At 40.3% G+C, this 17,022-nt stretch overlaps 1 protein-coding gene across 1 annotated transcript; it reads right to left on the bottom strand.

Annotated features, from left to right (window-relative positions):
• Positions 1–447: 447 nt before the first annotated feature.
• Positions 448–12,955, bottom strand: LIN7C (lin-7 homolog C, crumbs cell polarity complex component). The gene is made up of 5 exons (XM_004708252.3): positions 12,886–12,955; positions 8,664–8,782; positions 8,112–8,183; positions 4,110–4,319; positions 448–3,772 (listed from the first exon to the last, which is right to left on the bottom strand). Exons 1-5 carry the CDS (start codon positions 12,920–12,922, stop codon positions 3,617–3,619), a joined length of 594 nt encoding a protein of 197 aa, XP_004708309.1. The 5' UTR covers positions 12,923–12,955; the 3' UTR covers positions 448–3,616.
• Between the last annotated feature and the right edge of the window lie 4,067 nt (positions 12,956–17,022).

Genomic DNA, 17,022 nt, shown 5'->3' with positions numbered 1-17,022 from the left:
ATTAAAACCAAAGCCAAACACAGAAATTTAGAGATTCATTACTGTAACCATCAGACAACACTTATACATACATATTACTTTATTTTTCACACATCTTTCAGAAACACATCTATTTTGGAGTTTTGTGATATTTTTTCCCCAAAGCAGAGAGCTTAGTAGAAATTTCGTTTAAATGACCTGTACAAAATTAAATAAATCAATGAGGTCATCTATTGAAAATGTTATTTTAAGTCTATTTTGGGTATTATATTTATTTCACATTAATGTTTAAAAAGAAAGAATACACTTTGCCATTACTAAAAACCATGCCCAGACACAAATAATTTTTGAAGTTCTAGTTAAATGACCTTGTTTGTTCATATTTAACCCCTAGTGAACCTCGCAAACTTTGAAGTTAGCAAAATTTAGGATCATAGAAAGTAATAAAAATCAGACTGTTAACAGTTAGAAAATGCATAAACATCCATTTATTCAGGAAATACAATTACTAGTATCCTTGATATTTCAATGATCTTTCCAGATTATAAATTATTCACAACATGGATTCTCTTACATGCTGACATTCTTCTCAGGTAAGTCATAAGCATTTCTTCTATTAAATGCTATGTCCATTTTATCTGTAAACAAGGTACTTGAGCCAAACTACTTAAGTGCTTGAGCAAAATGACTTTACAGATTTAGAAGAGGACAATTAAAAAAAAAAACTCTGAGTCATCAAACCTCCAAAGAACTTGGCCACCGCACTCTAGTATTATACTAATGAATAAAGTGGCCAGTTAAGAAAGCACATAATTATCAATGACATTATTCTTCAGCTGTACTTTTAAACAAGCTTCCTCAAATAATGAACATTTCTATTTGCAGGTTTTAAAGATTAAGAGGGCAGAAAAAGGACAGATATTAAAAATTTACATTCAAACCGGCTGGCAAACTGTACTTTTTAAAAAGGTAGACTGCAATTACTTTTCAGATAAGGAATGCCAAATGCTCTTTATTCCTTGAAAAACTAAGAAATAAAAGCCATCATTAAATAGCTGCAACTGAATTTGTTCAAAGCAGGGCCCAGTGTGATCAGAACATTTTTGACAGGAGAAATTACTGAATCTCAACTCTGAGTGCCCACCAGGACCACCTGGAAAACTTGGCCCCACCCCGGGATGGGACCCAGGTATTGTTTTTTAAAGTTCAGCAGTGTTCTAATATGCAACTACAGCTGAAAGCTAAGGAGTCAACTCATTTTGAAATACAAAGAAAATAAATGGAAATTGGGTATGAAAGGTAACTTATACGTATTTGTAACTTATAAATCTAACATTATCCATTGATAATGTGCCAAGTTATGTTCACAAATGATACATTTATAGGATGAAAATTCCATTCATTTTCTTGCTATACTATACCACTACTGTACATCTTTGCCAGTGAATAATTGGATTTTCCTAAGTTAGGATTTAAAATTCTGGGACACAGTGAAAATTATATTAATGCAAACAAACTACTGCTACTCATGCTTATACAGTAGCAAGTAAAATTACTGTATTTGGCTCCTTTAAACTATCCTCATTTTAAGAATTATAAATAGTGCCAACCCACACAGAGAACAGATTGTGGATTACTGTGGAAAGAAGGGGGGAAAACTTACTCAGCTTTCTAAGTTTCAACACCAAAAAAGATTTAACTTGGCTGAAAGTTCTCAAAGAGCTGATATTGAACCAGGAAGCTATAATTTATAATGAAATGTTGACACACCCTTAAAAACTACTGCAGCTGGATATAGCTATACTAAAATAAGATTTCTTCAGGGCTTACTTACCCGTGTAATGCAAGAATACAAGCATAACAATAATATTACTGGTTATGTGCAATGATACCTCGCTTTAATATGTAAACGTCTACAACAAATATCTCTAAAAATTTTACAATTAAAATAAGTCCATAATTCTACTACACTACTTTAGTCTCAACATTTTACAAACATTAATTAATTTGGAAAATATACAAGCTAACAGCACAATCCTATCAACAGCAAGCACAGTTTGGGGTGAACAAGACATTCAATCATGCAATCCAGTGTTCAATTCCTAAGCGATAAATAACAATGCTGATTGACTTTTGCTTAGTAAATCATTGAAAACTGGAACAATCATTTAAGACTCACAATCATGCAGGAAAAGGTACACATTTCTTTCTTGAAGGAATGTTACAAAATGCCCATTTTACACAGGGTAGATAATTTTGCCAAATCTCATACAGTTCAACCCATTAACTTCTTTCTAGTATCCATCACTTTAAATTTTTTTAATGGTACAAATTTTCCTATGCAAGTAAAAATGAAACTCACCTATTTCAGCCTTAAAAGACCTCACAGTCATACACTTAACAACTGCCTTGCAGTACAACAGTGCCATCCAATGGACAAATGAAATAAAGTAACCCCTCAAAATAATCCTCATGGTACTTGAATTGTAAACAAAGACCACATTTCTAAATCTGGCAATTTTAATATGAATGAGTTTCTACTCATGTTGACAAGGAGCCAGAGGATTATGAATTAATCACCTCATAATTTCTACACACCATAAACATACTTTCTATCTTCTTCCTATTTAAAATCAACTATGTAAATTAGGCTGGTAAAGATAATGTAATTCTTGAGACTGAGGTTGAAGGAATTACTTTTTTTTTCCGACCACTATTCCTTACCCAAACTAACTTGCTCATCACTAAGAATGAAACCATCAAAAAATAGGAAGTCTATTTAAATAAAAATGAGTAGCATTAAAAAATTTGCAAACAGTGAAATCTGAACTTGTTTATGCATTTATAATTTATGATATTATCATTGAATATAAATAGATAGAAAGGGATGTAATCAGGAACGCTAACAATCAAATTACATCCTCTTACCTCGCTGCTCTAATATTATGAAAGAATACCTATTTTAGCAATGATTGTTTCAGTGTTTAAAAACTCACTTTTATAAATCAGTATAAATGAACATTCATTATACATTATGTTTAAATAAAAGTAAAAAACTTTGACTGTGCTGAGTAATGATTTATTGTTGATTACCGAGATTAAGTGTTCAAAAGTACAAAATGTAGCAGTGATGCCAACATTGACAGTGTACTGAACTGCTGTAGCTGAGACTTTATGTCTAATTTCTTGGAAAACTGTAAAGAAATGTCACAGGTTAAGAAAAAATAAAGCCAAAAAAAAAAAAGAATTGGAGAATTGTTATTTTTAAATAAGCAGCCAAATGAAAGCTTTTTTTAAAAAAAGATTAAGAATGTAAAAGTACATTTTAATATTAAAAAAGCATTTAAAAAATCTATAACAGCTTTATGACAAAAATCTGCATTTGGAAAAAGGCCTGTAAAAACAGCAGGACAGAAATGCCCTCAACACCCAATTACTTTTTCTTGTCAGAAAAAAGTGTATGCATCTCGGGAACCGTAAATGATGTTCAAAGAGGCATTTATAAAATGGCAAGGAGTCGTCAGCGGAAGTTTCTCTTCGTTTTGTACAATCACTGGCGTTGCGGCCCTCAGTAGGTAGGTCACAAGCAACACTTCTCAAGCTAAAAGCGAAGTGAACTACACAGTTCTGAACAGCGTTAAGTCTGTTGCCTGCGCTTTGCTGATCTCATTTTCTCAAAGCGTGACTCCATTTCTTCTAGGACCTTGGGTGTGTATCGCACTACTAGCTTAACCTTCCCTTGGGCTGCTTTCAGCAGTTCTACGGCTTTTTCATGATGTTCTCCTTCAACACTCTAGGAAAAAACACACACACGCGAAATTAAGATGTAGGTTTGGTAAGCAACTCAAAAAGCCAAAGGTTTCATATTCTTTCTAGTGGTAATTAGTCTATCAATCTACATAGCCTACTTAGTTCACTAAATCAGAAGTAAACAATTGTCATTTATTCTGAAAGGCTAAAATGATAGTTTCTACTTGAATGCACATTACTTTAACTAGTAAAAAGCTTAATTACTTTATAAAAACCATACTAATCATTGGTAACTTACACCGCAACGACTCAAAAAACACTCTCAAATGCACCCCCAAGTGGTCACAACACGCCACTAGACATAGCAATAAAATCCTTACCACTCCATTAACAGAAAGCAGCTGATCTCCTCGTTTGAGGCCTCCATGTCTATCAGCAATCCCCCCTGGGATTATCCGCGATATGTAGATGGGAGAGTTTTGTTCTTTGCCTCCCATGATATTGAATCCAAGGCCCTCTTCTGTTTTGGGCAGTTCAACCACTCGAGGATGAGAATGTCCCTCACTGGCGGCAAAAGCAGCAACAGTAGCCTGAAAGAAAATTTACCATCTTTGTTTACTTCAGTTCTTGTCTCTTAAAAAACAACTTAACTTGAGGGATCTTAGTTTTGACCCTTCAATGGCCCCTTTTTAAAAAGGGGCCCTGGAAAGAATAACTTGGGATTACATAGGAAACACTAAGATTTCTCAGGCCATTTCTAGCCCCTCCGGGGACTAGAACTGCTGCTGCACAACCCTGTGCGGTCCCTGGCGAGCAGCCTTTGAGAGAGGATGAGCACTGTGCCCCTGGGAGAGCTCCTGTCCCCAGCAGCTGCGGCTTTGAGCTGGAGAGGCTACTCCGTACACTACAATTAACTAGGTGGTCAAGGAATAACTCCATACCGAGGGAGGTCAAAGTGAACGCTTTTTTGTGGCTAGATCAAATTACCCAGTTATTACTAAACTACCACAGAGAATGAAACAGAGCCAAGTCTCTTATCAAACTTTTAAATTTAGACTATTCTAACACAACCTTGTAATTTGTCTATTTTAACATATTTATTTTATATAATCATTTTGTACTGTAAATTCAGAGGTTTACTACTAATCAAACCCCTTCCCGCGCTCCTTGATTCCCTTCCCTCTTGTGGACACCCAAGTTGACACCCAGCACCAGTCCTGCCCGCTGCTTTCTGTCCTCCCTGCCCAGCGCCAGAGTTCCTTGGACATGAAAGTCTTTGTTTTTCCCTGTAACAGTGGTCTATTTCTCCTTTGGCGGTTAACTAATTTTAACTTACCATATACACTTGTGTATAAGCCGAGTTTTTCAGCACATTTTTAATGTAGCTTTTGTGGTAAAATTAGGTCCCTCGGCTGATATTCAGATTGGCTTACACTCGAGTATATACGGCATTTTCCAAGGTGATTAAGTAAAGGACACCATATTGGTTACGGATCACAATGAGCGAACACAAGGGGAACCCCCAAATTTGCCGAAACTCACTCTGCTGCAAAGTTTAAGCAAAGTCTCATTTTCCCACTAATGGAACTCTGGCTGAGGAAGTCTGCAATCTGTGAAGGTCATATAACTCAAGAATTAGACTCAAACAATTTTTTCTGACTCAACTTTTATTGGCAAATGACAAATCATACAACCCAGTAATTGCGGCACCTCAGTAAGAGCTGTACAAGCAGGAGCACCATCAGTTTTAGAAGACTCTCCATTCTGTGCTCATCATTATTTAGCTCCCCATTTCCCCCCGCCATACCTCCAAGGAACCATCATCAGCACAGTGATTGTCGCCATAGATTCACCTATTCTGTTTATTTCATATACAGAAAACATTAATAGGAACAGCTAACAATAACAAAGCAAAACAGATAAAAACCCCAACCAAAAATAAAGCAGAAAATATTAGAAACTAGAACAAATGGAAATGGATTATTAGGGAGAGCAAATGACAGGGTGCCACATTTCAACCTGACTACATCAGCAATTATCCCTGGTCCATGGTCAAAGGGGGTTCCCCTGGGGCTTAATCTGTGTTATTTCCTTCACTTAAAAAAAACTGCAACAGCTTTAAAATGAGACTTCTGCGATCTTTTTTTCTCTAACCTACAACCATGTACTCTCTCTATATATATTTAACAGAGAATACAGTATTTCCTTTGGTGAATTAATGGGAAATAGGGTTCTTTCTTATGTTAATGAAACAATGCCAGCTCCACATGGGATGTATCCTAAATCCAATCACACCTGACATATTAAAAAGAAAAACAAAGCAGATTATCTAGACAGAGATATGTGCACACACCAGGGAAGGCACATGCCAAGGACACATGGGACTACCAACAAGGAAGCAGTCACAGGGCCCTGGCCCTGAATCGGGCTTTTGGCCTCCAGAACCATGAGAAAATGATGTACATGCGGGAATAGCAGCAAGAGCTAACAGGCTAACCCACTGCCATGGAGTCGGTTCGGCACACAGTGATCCTGTACGGATAGAGTAGAACAGTCCTATAGGGTTTCCAAAGACTGTGAATCCTTAAGGAAGTTGAATGGCAAATCTTTCTCCAAAGAGCAGCTGGTGGGTTTGAATCACCAACTTTCTGGGTGGCAGTTGAGCACTTTGACTACTGAGCCCAGAGTTCCTTAATTAAGACATTTCCAATGAAAAATCAGCTGCTAACGACTAGGAATCAGAATTTGATGACAGAGGGTAAATTCTACCATAAGTCACCTCTTGCTGATAGATCACTTAATGAACATTGAGGTAGATGCTGAATTATTTGAGAACCCCTCCCCTAAAATCTTACTGCCATCAATCATTTCCCACTCAGAGCGACCTCACTGGTCCAGAGCACAGCTGCCCCACAGGATTTCCACGTCCAATCTTCCTGGAAGCACGGCCACAGCTATCTCACCGGCGCTTGCGAGCTGCCAACCTTTTGGCTGGCCTTGGCTACCGAGCTCTTTCCAAATGTAGTCTCTTAATTCCTTTGAGGAAACAGTGGTGCAGAAAACCACACAAAACCTGCCACGTGCAGCTTGGGTGAGGCAATCTGCTGCTGCCATTACACCACACTGCAGTTAAAAGTAAAGGAGAAAGACAGGCTTTGGAGAAAGAGCAGCCAGGGGGAGTATCCCAAGCCCACCAGTTACTTTTTGTGGATAGAGGCAAGTAACCCAATCTTGTTTGTCAGTTATCCTCATCAACGAAATAGAGGTAATAATCTATACCTCAAAACGTTGATTTACCACCCAAGAGAGGTGTCAACTAAGTCCACATGAAAGAAGCACACCAGCCTGTGTGATCCAAGGACTGTAAATAATAAAATCCAAATCCAAAGAAGGGAATGAATGGTATCTGAGCTTAAATGGTGTACACCTGGGTTACAGAAGGTTACATATGGCAGTAGACATTCAAATGCATTTATAGGGTCCCCACATCTATTAATTCTCTGGTGAATCCTGACTAGAGTCCAGGGATGCGAATAGGCTTGCTATCAGATAGGAAGCAGTATAAAACCAATTATGGCAGATATAGTTAGGTTAAAATCTAATACTTTATTATTTGATCTCCCCATTGACCTGCTTTAAAGTTGCTTCAGTTTTTAATATTTTCTTTTTGATTGCAGTTGTTTTGTTTAGTCCTCTTTTTGGGTCATATTTGATTCCTGTTTGTGTTTTGTATGTATGATTTCCTGTATATAAAATTCAGGATAGGTAGATCTATAGAGAATAAATGGATTAGTAACTGCCTAGGGACAAGGCAGGGGAGGATTGGTGCGTGGGGGCGGGGGGCGGGGAGCTAGTAACACTGAATACCAGAAGAAAATGTTCTAAAATCGATTGTGGTAATAAATGCACAAGTTTTCTTAATAAGACTGAATGATTAAATTGTATGTGAGGTAAATAAAAATTTAAAAAACTATTAAAAACAAAACAAAAGCCACGAGTATGAAAAAGAAAATATTCTGAAATTGATTTACAACTCTTCTTAATATGATTGGACTATTATGCCACAAACTATTGAAGAACTCTGATTTAAATTTGCACAATTCTAGATGTATACTACATAACACAATCATGTTTAATACAGATTATCTCTTGCATGCAAGTAAATTTTAATGTATCATCTAAACTTAATAAAATCTCCAACAGAAATAAATATTTTAAATGTCTCATCTATTATAAGTACTTGAGAAGTCTAGTGCAGCTTGAAAGATATTTGTGTTACTTTTCAGAATAAACCTGTTATAAATCAATAATTGCATTTATACATTCTATTTAGCCACTTTTGGAAGATTTCTTGTTTTTGGTAAATGGGGGAAGGGGGATACCTTTGCAGTTGCATTAGCTCTCACTTCAGGACTGCTACTGATGTCCACAGTCTCATAGACATGTTCGTACACCTGTAAAACCCAAAGTTATCACTGTGGTTAACTGCCAGAAAACACTACTACATGTGAGTTTTGATGTGAAGCAAACAAGAACAACAAAAAGCCCACTGCCATCAGGTCAAGTCGGACCCATAACCACCCCAGAGAACACAAGTGCCCCTTCCTTAAGGATGTTGAGTTTGTAAAGGTTCACGGGGGCAGCTGGTGGGGTCAATCCATCAGCCTGGTGGTTAGCAGTCCCACAGTTGACCAACAGTGCCACCAGGCCCTTTAAGGAGGCAAATGGATGGTAAAAATTTCAAGTTATGCAGCTTTATAAGGTTTTGTATCAGAAATCCCCAAAATGAAAGGAGTCCCAGTTCTAATAAAGATTATTTTATTGCCTTAAAAAATTCTAGGTCCAAATTCCAGAATATACCCTACCTAAACCTAGTTCAAGGTTTTAATATATATTTTTAAAGTTTTTAGTAAATTTTAATCTGGCTTACTTACCTCTCTTACAGCATTGCAAAACTCACTTTGAAGAACTCTCTGTAAAGCCTGAAGTTTCTGTGGGGGTACTTCTCCACTCCTTTGGAGTTTTTCCAGCAATTCAATTGCTCTACAAATATCTAAAGTTAAACGAACACGATACATCAGTTTCTCTCAGCAGCCTCAATGCATTTGTTAACAGTGTGGTGGCTAAGGGTCATTCCTCAAGGAGTAACAGGAAATCTATAAGATGGGTCAAGTGGGCATGTGTACATAGGGAAAGATGTGTGTCTAAGAAAGGTAGGAATATGAAAATTGAGAACAATGCTAAATTTTATAATGGACATGAGAGAAACACTCATGTCATGCAAGTATGAAATTTGGGAAATAAAACCTCTGAGAAGTGAAATCTCGAAAATAAACTACACAAGATGTCACAAGAAAGGACTGGGGCTGAAAGTGAGAGACACATGAAAATGTGCATCTTCAGAAAAGCCAACAGTATTATCAGTACTATGGAGTCAATGCAAATTTCCAAATCATCGTTCTTAGTAACCAAAGCACCAGACAGCACAAACACTGTATGCTAGTGAACTCATGGTTCTCCTCCCGAAGGGAAGCATGATACATACGTAGATATATAGTAGCAGAGGCATATTTGAAACAATAGTACAAATTTAAAAGATTACCTGATCTGCTTTCAACTTACTAATATGGTGTTTTAATCAAGACACGTTCTATGAAACGATATGCTTACAAAATAAAAAATATTTTTTGCAAGTCTGGTTTCAAAACTCGCTATGATCTTGGACATGTAATTTAAACTCCCTATGTAGCCTTTGCCTCCAGTGTAAAAGAGAAGCATGGTATCTGCCTCAATAGGTACAAGACAGCAGAATACACTATGCATGGAACAGAGCCTGGCATATTGCAAGCTTAAGTGCTATACTAGTATCAGCAAATCTTATAAATATAGTAAGCAAGGTAGGTAATTGTCAACGTGAACTATGAGGCTAAGTATCCATAATATTTGTGATTATGAGATTTCATGTTTCAGGGCCATGCCTTAGCAATATGACTATCTCTACTTTTAATTTTTTTCTTCTTTTTGTTTTTATACTATCAGCGACTACAATTTTACTATTGTACCCTACTATTCCTGTGCCTCCTTTGGGCTTAAATGGAAGAAGTTCTGAATTTCATGCTATATTGAAGGACTGGGACTTTTTCCGGGACTGGCCATTAGTTTGCATCTGGAAAACTAGCAATAAATGGAATGAATAAAGAAGTAGACTTCAACTTCAGGTGATGAAATTGTTGCTGTTCTGTGCTGCTCTGGAGTTGGCCATGACTCATGCATGGCAACCTGCTACGCAACAGAAAAGACTGCCCAGCTTGTGTCAGCTTTGTGCCTGTTGACCAATAAGTGCTTAAGCGCATGTCAGCCACATGCAATGGAAACCAATCTCTACTTTTGAGTTTTCACCACCAGGATGGCCATCAACTATTTTGGTTTATAACATTACAATATGTCATCTAAATTCCAATTAACAGCAACAAAAAAAGGGCAAGAAGTAAAATACTTTATTGGCCCTTAACTGTACCTATTTTGTGATTACATAATTCTAATTAATCATGTTTTGATGATTTAGAAGGCACTCAAGATCTTGATTAGGTGCACCAATTTTACACTGTAAAATTCAGAGAACGAACTGCTTGCTAATAAAGTCTGTTAAAATGAATTGTAAAACAAGAATCAAAACTGATGTAATTGACTTCTTATCCTATTAAATAGCTACCACTAGTAATCCATCCTTGTAGCATAGTGGTTATGGGTTGGCTGGGAATTGCAAGGTCAGTTGTTTGAAACCACCAACCACTTTGCTTCGAGGGCAAAAGGCTAGTCCCATAAAGAATTACAGTCTCAGTGGTGAGAGTGGCGATACGGAGAGGGTGGAAGGAGGGTGGGGTGGAAAGGAGGGAACCGATTACAAGGATCTACATATAACCTCGTTCCTGGGGGACAGACAACAGAAAAGTGGGTGAAGGGAGACGTCGGACAGCGTAAGATGTGACAAAATAATAATTTATAAATTATCAAGAGTTCATGAGGGAGTGGGGAACGGGGAGGGGGGGGGAAACGAGGAGCTGATGCCAGGGGCTTAAGTGGAGAGGAAATGTTTTGAGAATGATGAGGGCAATGAATGTACAAATGTGCTTTACACAATTGATGTATGTATGGATTGTGATAAAAGTTGTATGAGTCCCTAATAAAAAGATTTTAAAAAAAAGTAAAACAAAAAATTAAAATTAAAAAAAGAATTACGGTTTCGGAAACTCACAGGGGCAGTTCTACCTGTCCTACAGGGTCAGAGTCAGCAGCCACTGGAAGGCAGTGAGTGATCCATGCAAGTAGCACTCTTTTGCCCAAGTGAAGGAGCCCTGATGCCATAGGGGGTTACACACTGGGCTGCTAACCACAGGGTCAGCTGTTGACACCCACCAGTGGCTCCTTCTGGGACAGATGAGGCTTTCTGCTCCTCTCGAAACTGATAGCTTTAGGATCCCAAAGAGGCAGTTCTCCACTGCCCTGTAAGGGCACTAAGGGTCAGAATTGGCTCCAAGGCTGAGTTTGACTTGTGTAAAAGAAGGTTGGGAGAGACAAAAGCAAACAAATGATAAAACACAAAGCCATGGCTATGAAAGCTAAATGTCAGAGAGAAGTTCCACTTTAGTTTATGCTGCACTTAAAAACACAAAGGACTGCCAACAGGGTACAATCCTCCAACTAGCTTTCAGAGGACTACACCTACTCTTGTTAACACTGAACACATCCGATCCCAGTTACAAAGCACAGTGCCATTATACTCAGGAGGAAGATGTCAGCGTCTTAGGCTGAACTTAGCAAATCTTCCCAAAGTAGTTACTCCTTTGTCAAAAAATGATGGCTTAATTAATAGCTTGGTGTGCCAGAGAGCAACAATCTCATTTAAAGAGGGTTCTAACCATTGAACACCCTAAGGAACAAACTAACAATGTTAAGCATGCAGTTGCTGGTGTGTAGGAATGAAGAAAGGTTTCTGAAGTACAATTCTAAAAATGTTTTCCCGCTTTATAGTTATTTAGTGTTTGGACTATAATGGAAAATGTTAATATTTGCAAGATAATTTTAATTAACTTGGTGCCACCCAGGAAGTAAGACTCATAGTGACTCATGCTTCAAAGTAAAACTGCTTCATGGGGGTTTCTTGGCTGTAATCTTTCCAGAAAGAAGCTGAACGCCAGGCCTTTCTCTGCATTGCTGTTAAATGGATTTCAGTGGACAGCCTTCAGTTAAGTAGTCTTGTGCAGTCTGTGTACCGGAGGGGCCGACCTTGTGTACGCCAGTACTCCAATTTGTTCATTCTGTACTTCTTAATAATGCTTACCAGTGATTTCTAACATTGTGAGTCAAGGGCCTAGCTTAAATTGTTTGAAATTGAAAATCTGCAGCAGGGCTAGGAGTGTAGGAAGGAAGTTCACAAGCTTTTTGCTCTAAGGATTCTGCAGAGCAGGTTCTAGTCTCCTTAACACTTTCCACAAAAGACCAGCAATCCGCCACCCTAGAAATTCTCTAAACTACGGCTTAGGGAAGAGGAACACGACTTTACAACCCCCCACTGCTCCGCCTGGGTCACCCAGTTATGAAACGCCGGTCCAGGACCCGGTCAATAAAACACCTGCACCGCAGGTGGGAGGGGCCGGAGTGGGAGGCAACCCACCACTCGGAATGCAGGGACAAAACGTGTACCCAGGCACATCCCCGGGGTTCTGTGGGGACGCCGCGGGTACGGAGTGTGCGTGCACCGTGTGCGTGAGGCAAAGGCAGGGGTGCGCGCGCGCTTCCACCGAGGCCCTGTGCCAGCAGGGCCACGGAACCAGCGGTCCTGGGTACGCGGGGCGGGCTCTCCCGGCCGGGCTGTGCTGTCTGCTTTTCCGGCGGCACTCTCGGAGCGTCGCGTCGGCCGGGGGGCCCAGCCGGGGCTGGGGGGCCTGGGTCCAGGCAGGCGGACAGGCCGTGTGCGCCCGAGCGCTGCCCCGGGCCGCGCGCTGAGAGAGACGGCCAGCGCCGCCCCGGGGCCGGGCGTAGCGCGAGACCCGGCCTGGCTCCCAGGACTCGACCCCGGGCTGCCCTCCTCTCCCCCCGCGAGACGACCCCCTGCCTGCCCGCCGCCCGCCCCGGTCTGCCTTCGGCCGCACTCACCCCGCTCCAGTCGCACGGGCTCCCCGAGCGCCGCCATCTTCTCCCTCGGCCCACAGCCCCTCAGGAAATGACGACAGAAAGGTTGCTGCGTGGGGCGGGGCCTTCATGGAAGGGCGAGAGCCGGCCGTTATCGCGAGAGCGGGAAGGCTGCCGAGAGTTCCGGGCCGGCCGCTGCCGCGCTGCCTTGCGCCGCTGCTCTGGCCGCATGGAGGTTCTGGAAGATCCTGCCTTTCCGAGATCTGCCGAAGCCGGTGCTTTGACACCGCCTCCCGGGAGGGCCGCGCTTGATCAGACTCATGGGAACCTTAGCAAAGGGTCGCTGTGGGTCGGAACCGACTCGATGGGAACTCACCACAACTTTGGGACGCTTGGCCCCTCGTTCAAGAGTCAAGAGCCTGAATTCTAGCCCTTGTTTCACTCTGATCTCTCTCTCCGTACCCCTTTCCCTCTCCCTGCCCCTCTCTCCCTCTCCCCCTCTACCCCTCTCTCCCCTCTCCTCTCTCCCTCTCTCCCTCTCTCCCCTCTCCTTCCTTCCCTGACAACATGTCCAAAGTACTTGAGACCAAGTCTCGCCATCCTTGTTTCTAAGTGAGCAGAATGAATGAAATAATAGACAAAAAAAGAAAATGAATACTGATTCTCTGAGATAAACTGTATAAACAAAACTGATACACTTGATCTAGACTGATCAGAGAAAAAAGAGAAGCAATTACCAGTATCAGGAAAGAGGAGAATAGTACAAAATTATAAGACAACATGCTAATAGAATAGTAACAGCTTTATTTCAATAACTTGAGATAAAATGAGACGTTTCTTGAAGGGTACCTATTATCGAAGCTCATTCAAGAAGAAATAGACTCTAAACAGCCCTGTGTACCTATTAAAGAAATTTCGGTTGTGATTAAAAGCCCTCCTATGGGCACATACATATATACATCCAAATCTAGGCTCAGGTGACTTCACTGCCAAACCTTTTAGGACATAAATAATAATAATCTATACAACCTCCTGAAAACTGAAGAGGATGAAGTTCTTAGCTCATCCATCCTGTGAGCCATCCTGATACCCAAACCAGACAGATATTATAATCAAACATCAGACTGATACTGCGCATGAAAGAAAAAAGTAAAAATCCTTTAAAAAAGTAATCAAGCTGTGGTAGTTACATAATCTGTTGTCAATTTGAGACTTAAGAGTGAAGGGATGGAGTTTAGCCTGTTAATCAAGTCAAAGCTTGATGATCTCATTTGGAGCCACTAAGGAGATATATCTTGCTGGAGGTGGGACACTCACACACTTCCGGTGAGACATTCCTGTTGAGAAGACACACGGAGCTAAGCTAGAGCCCGGAACTGGAGGAGACACATGGAGAACTCTGCCAGCATTAAGATACTTCCACTGCCACTGGATCCACAAGACTGTCCACTCACTGGCCTGTGATCTTCCTGCATTCAACGTCATTGCATGTGTTGCATAAGTCTCAAGAGGACTTTATGGGTGAATATCGGACTTACGGCCTTATAAGGTGGCCAGATTTTAACATTGGTAAAGTGGGACAAAAGCAGGACACCATTGATAAAACTCATATCCTGGCAAAATAGCCACATGGCAGCTGAAAACCGTATACCCTAGCTTGTCATGCATTCTTTCCAAAAATCAGGACTTTTTAAAAATGCCGCGGGATGTGGGAAAAATTGTTAAAAATCGGGACTGTCCCACCAAAAGCAGGGCGTCTGGTCACCTTAGCCTAATAAGGAACTCATGGACTTGATTTGGAATGGGCTGAGATGTCTTATTGATGCATAATTGCTTCTTGATATAAAGGTATCTCATACACGTGAGTGTCTCTGGATTTCTCTTGTCTGCCCGGAGTAACGCACAAGCCAAATAATATATAAAAATAATAGCAGTGTAAAAAGTGAGACTTTTCTGTAGAAATACTGAAGTTTGCACACTGCTAAGAAATGGAGCTAGATAGTCTAAGGACAATCAAATTTGTCTTCCTAGTGTCTGGTAAGGGACCTGGTAGACGGTAGCTATATCATAAACATTTATTGAATATGTTTTTGACATTACAAGTGAATAGAAAAACATACGGATTATTGAGCCAAAATGGTTACGGTATGAAAAAAGAGAAGGCATTTTTCCATGACATGGAGCTGGGGCTGGAGCACTCAGTTTGAGGGTGGCCATAGTGGGGAGACTCAGGGAATTCTAGGCAAGAACAACATGAGTGAAAACTGGACGTAGGAATGCATATACCACCTCAACTGGAGTGGTGGTTGCACTGAGGGAGGGGGTGCCCTGAGGGCTAGCGTACAAAAGGCTTTAGCAATAGGAATAAAGGCAAGACCACTGAAAGCTTCTGAACAGAATACTCTGGTGATAAAATCCATGTTTAAAGAAAACGAGTGTCGTGGTGACATTCATTACGAATGCCCACTCTCTGAGTGGGCTCCACCCCAGGGTCATCGGGTTTCCAGGGCTGTCATCCTTACCAGAGCAGACGGCCACACCTTCCTCCCACAGAGGCTCCCTCTGGTGGCTCACAACTGCAGACCCTCCCATGAGCAGCTCCATTAGGAACCACTGGACCCTCAGGGCTGCTTTCATGATGGATCAGCCACTGCCACGTCTACTGTCACTGAATCACTTCCTGAGATTACATCTTCACAGGAGTAGACAGCTCGTCTTTCTCCTGTAGAGCTCCTGGCGAGTTTGAACCATTGAATTTATGGTGCGTAGCTCCATGTGTGGCCCATTACACCACCAGGGCTTGTAAAAATACTAGTAGAATCTACTCACCACTGCCAGCCATTCTATTCCCGACTCATGGTGACCCTATAGGACTGGGTAGAACTGTCTCATAAGGTTTTGAAGGCTGTAAATCTTTACATAAGCAGACTACCTTACATTTCTACTAAAGATGAATCAGAACAGTTACTAAATTAATATTTATTTTAATTGGGAAATAATCTCCTTGATTCAGGAAATTTTGAAAGTGATCCTAGGAATATGGACTGCATTAAGAATATTACTTATTGGCTTTGTGAAATTTTTTTGTATAAGATTTTGGGCTTGTGAAAAAAATTAGTACTTTGGAGTATACTGAAGGACCTTTACCCTAATGTTTCATGTAGAAATTATTGATTAATATCAATATCACAAGCAAGTAAAAGTTATTGAAGATAATTGAAACCAGCTATGGCAGTACATCTACAGCAGTGGTTCACAACCTTTTAATGCCGCGACCCTTTAATAGTTCGTTTTTGTTGCTACTTCATAACTGTAATTTTGCTACTGTTATGAATCATAATGTAAATATCTGATATGCAGGATGCATTTTCATTGTTACAAATTGAACATAAAGCATAGTGATTAATCACAAAAACAATATGTAATTATATATTGTGAAATATTTGTGTTTTCCCATGGTCTTGGGCAACCCCTGTGAAAGGGTCGTTCGACCCCCAAAGGGGTCGCAACCCACAGGTTGAGAACCACTGGTCTATAGGGAACTGCCAAAAATCTAAGCCAGACTCAGAAAAGGACAGGGAACAAGGGATATCCTTGTTAATGTCAGATCTTGACCAAAAGCAGAGAATAACAAAAAGGTGTTTCATTGACTAGGCAGAAGCAGTTGACATTGTGGTTCCTAACAAAGTACAGACAACATTGCAAATATATATATATATATATATGTGTATGTGTGTGTGTATGCATACATATACCAATTCCAGAACACTTCATCGTGCTCCTGAGGAACCTGTACATAAACCAAGTAGAGCCAGGGGAGACTGCATGGTTGACAGGACAGATTATCTTTCCATTCACCAATTCATACAAGTTTTGTTTCATGCTATTGATGGCAATCCCTGTAATGTAACCTTATTTATCCCACTTCCTCCCAGTGTTTCTGTTCCCTTTCTTCCTCCTTACCCAACCCTTCTGAACTTTATCCTGGAGGAAATACTGCCCCTTTGATCTCAAATGGTTGCATATTCAAAGGTGGAAATACTTGACTGGTGTTTTTGTTTTCACTTCACAAAAAACAACAACAGTAAAATAAAGAAATGAATAAAAAGATATTATAGGTTGCTTAAAGCAAAAACAGCAATAACTTACTGGGGTTTAACA

Source organism: Echinops telfairi, unplaced genomic scaffold, assembly GCF_000313985.2.
Source record: "Echinops telfairi isolate 266 unplaced genomic scaffold, ASM31398v2 ScPeMD7_60;HRSCAF=208, whole genome shotgun sequence".
Lineage (NCBI taxonomy): Eukaryota > Metazoa > Chordata > Mammalia > Afrosoricida > Tenrecidae > Echinops > Echinops telfairi.
The sequence above is the reverse complement of the archived record's forward strand: the minus strand, read 5'-3'. Positions and strand labels throughout refer to the sequence as shown.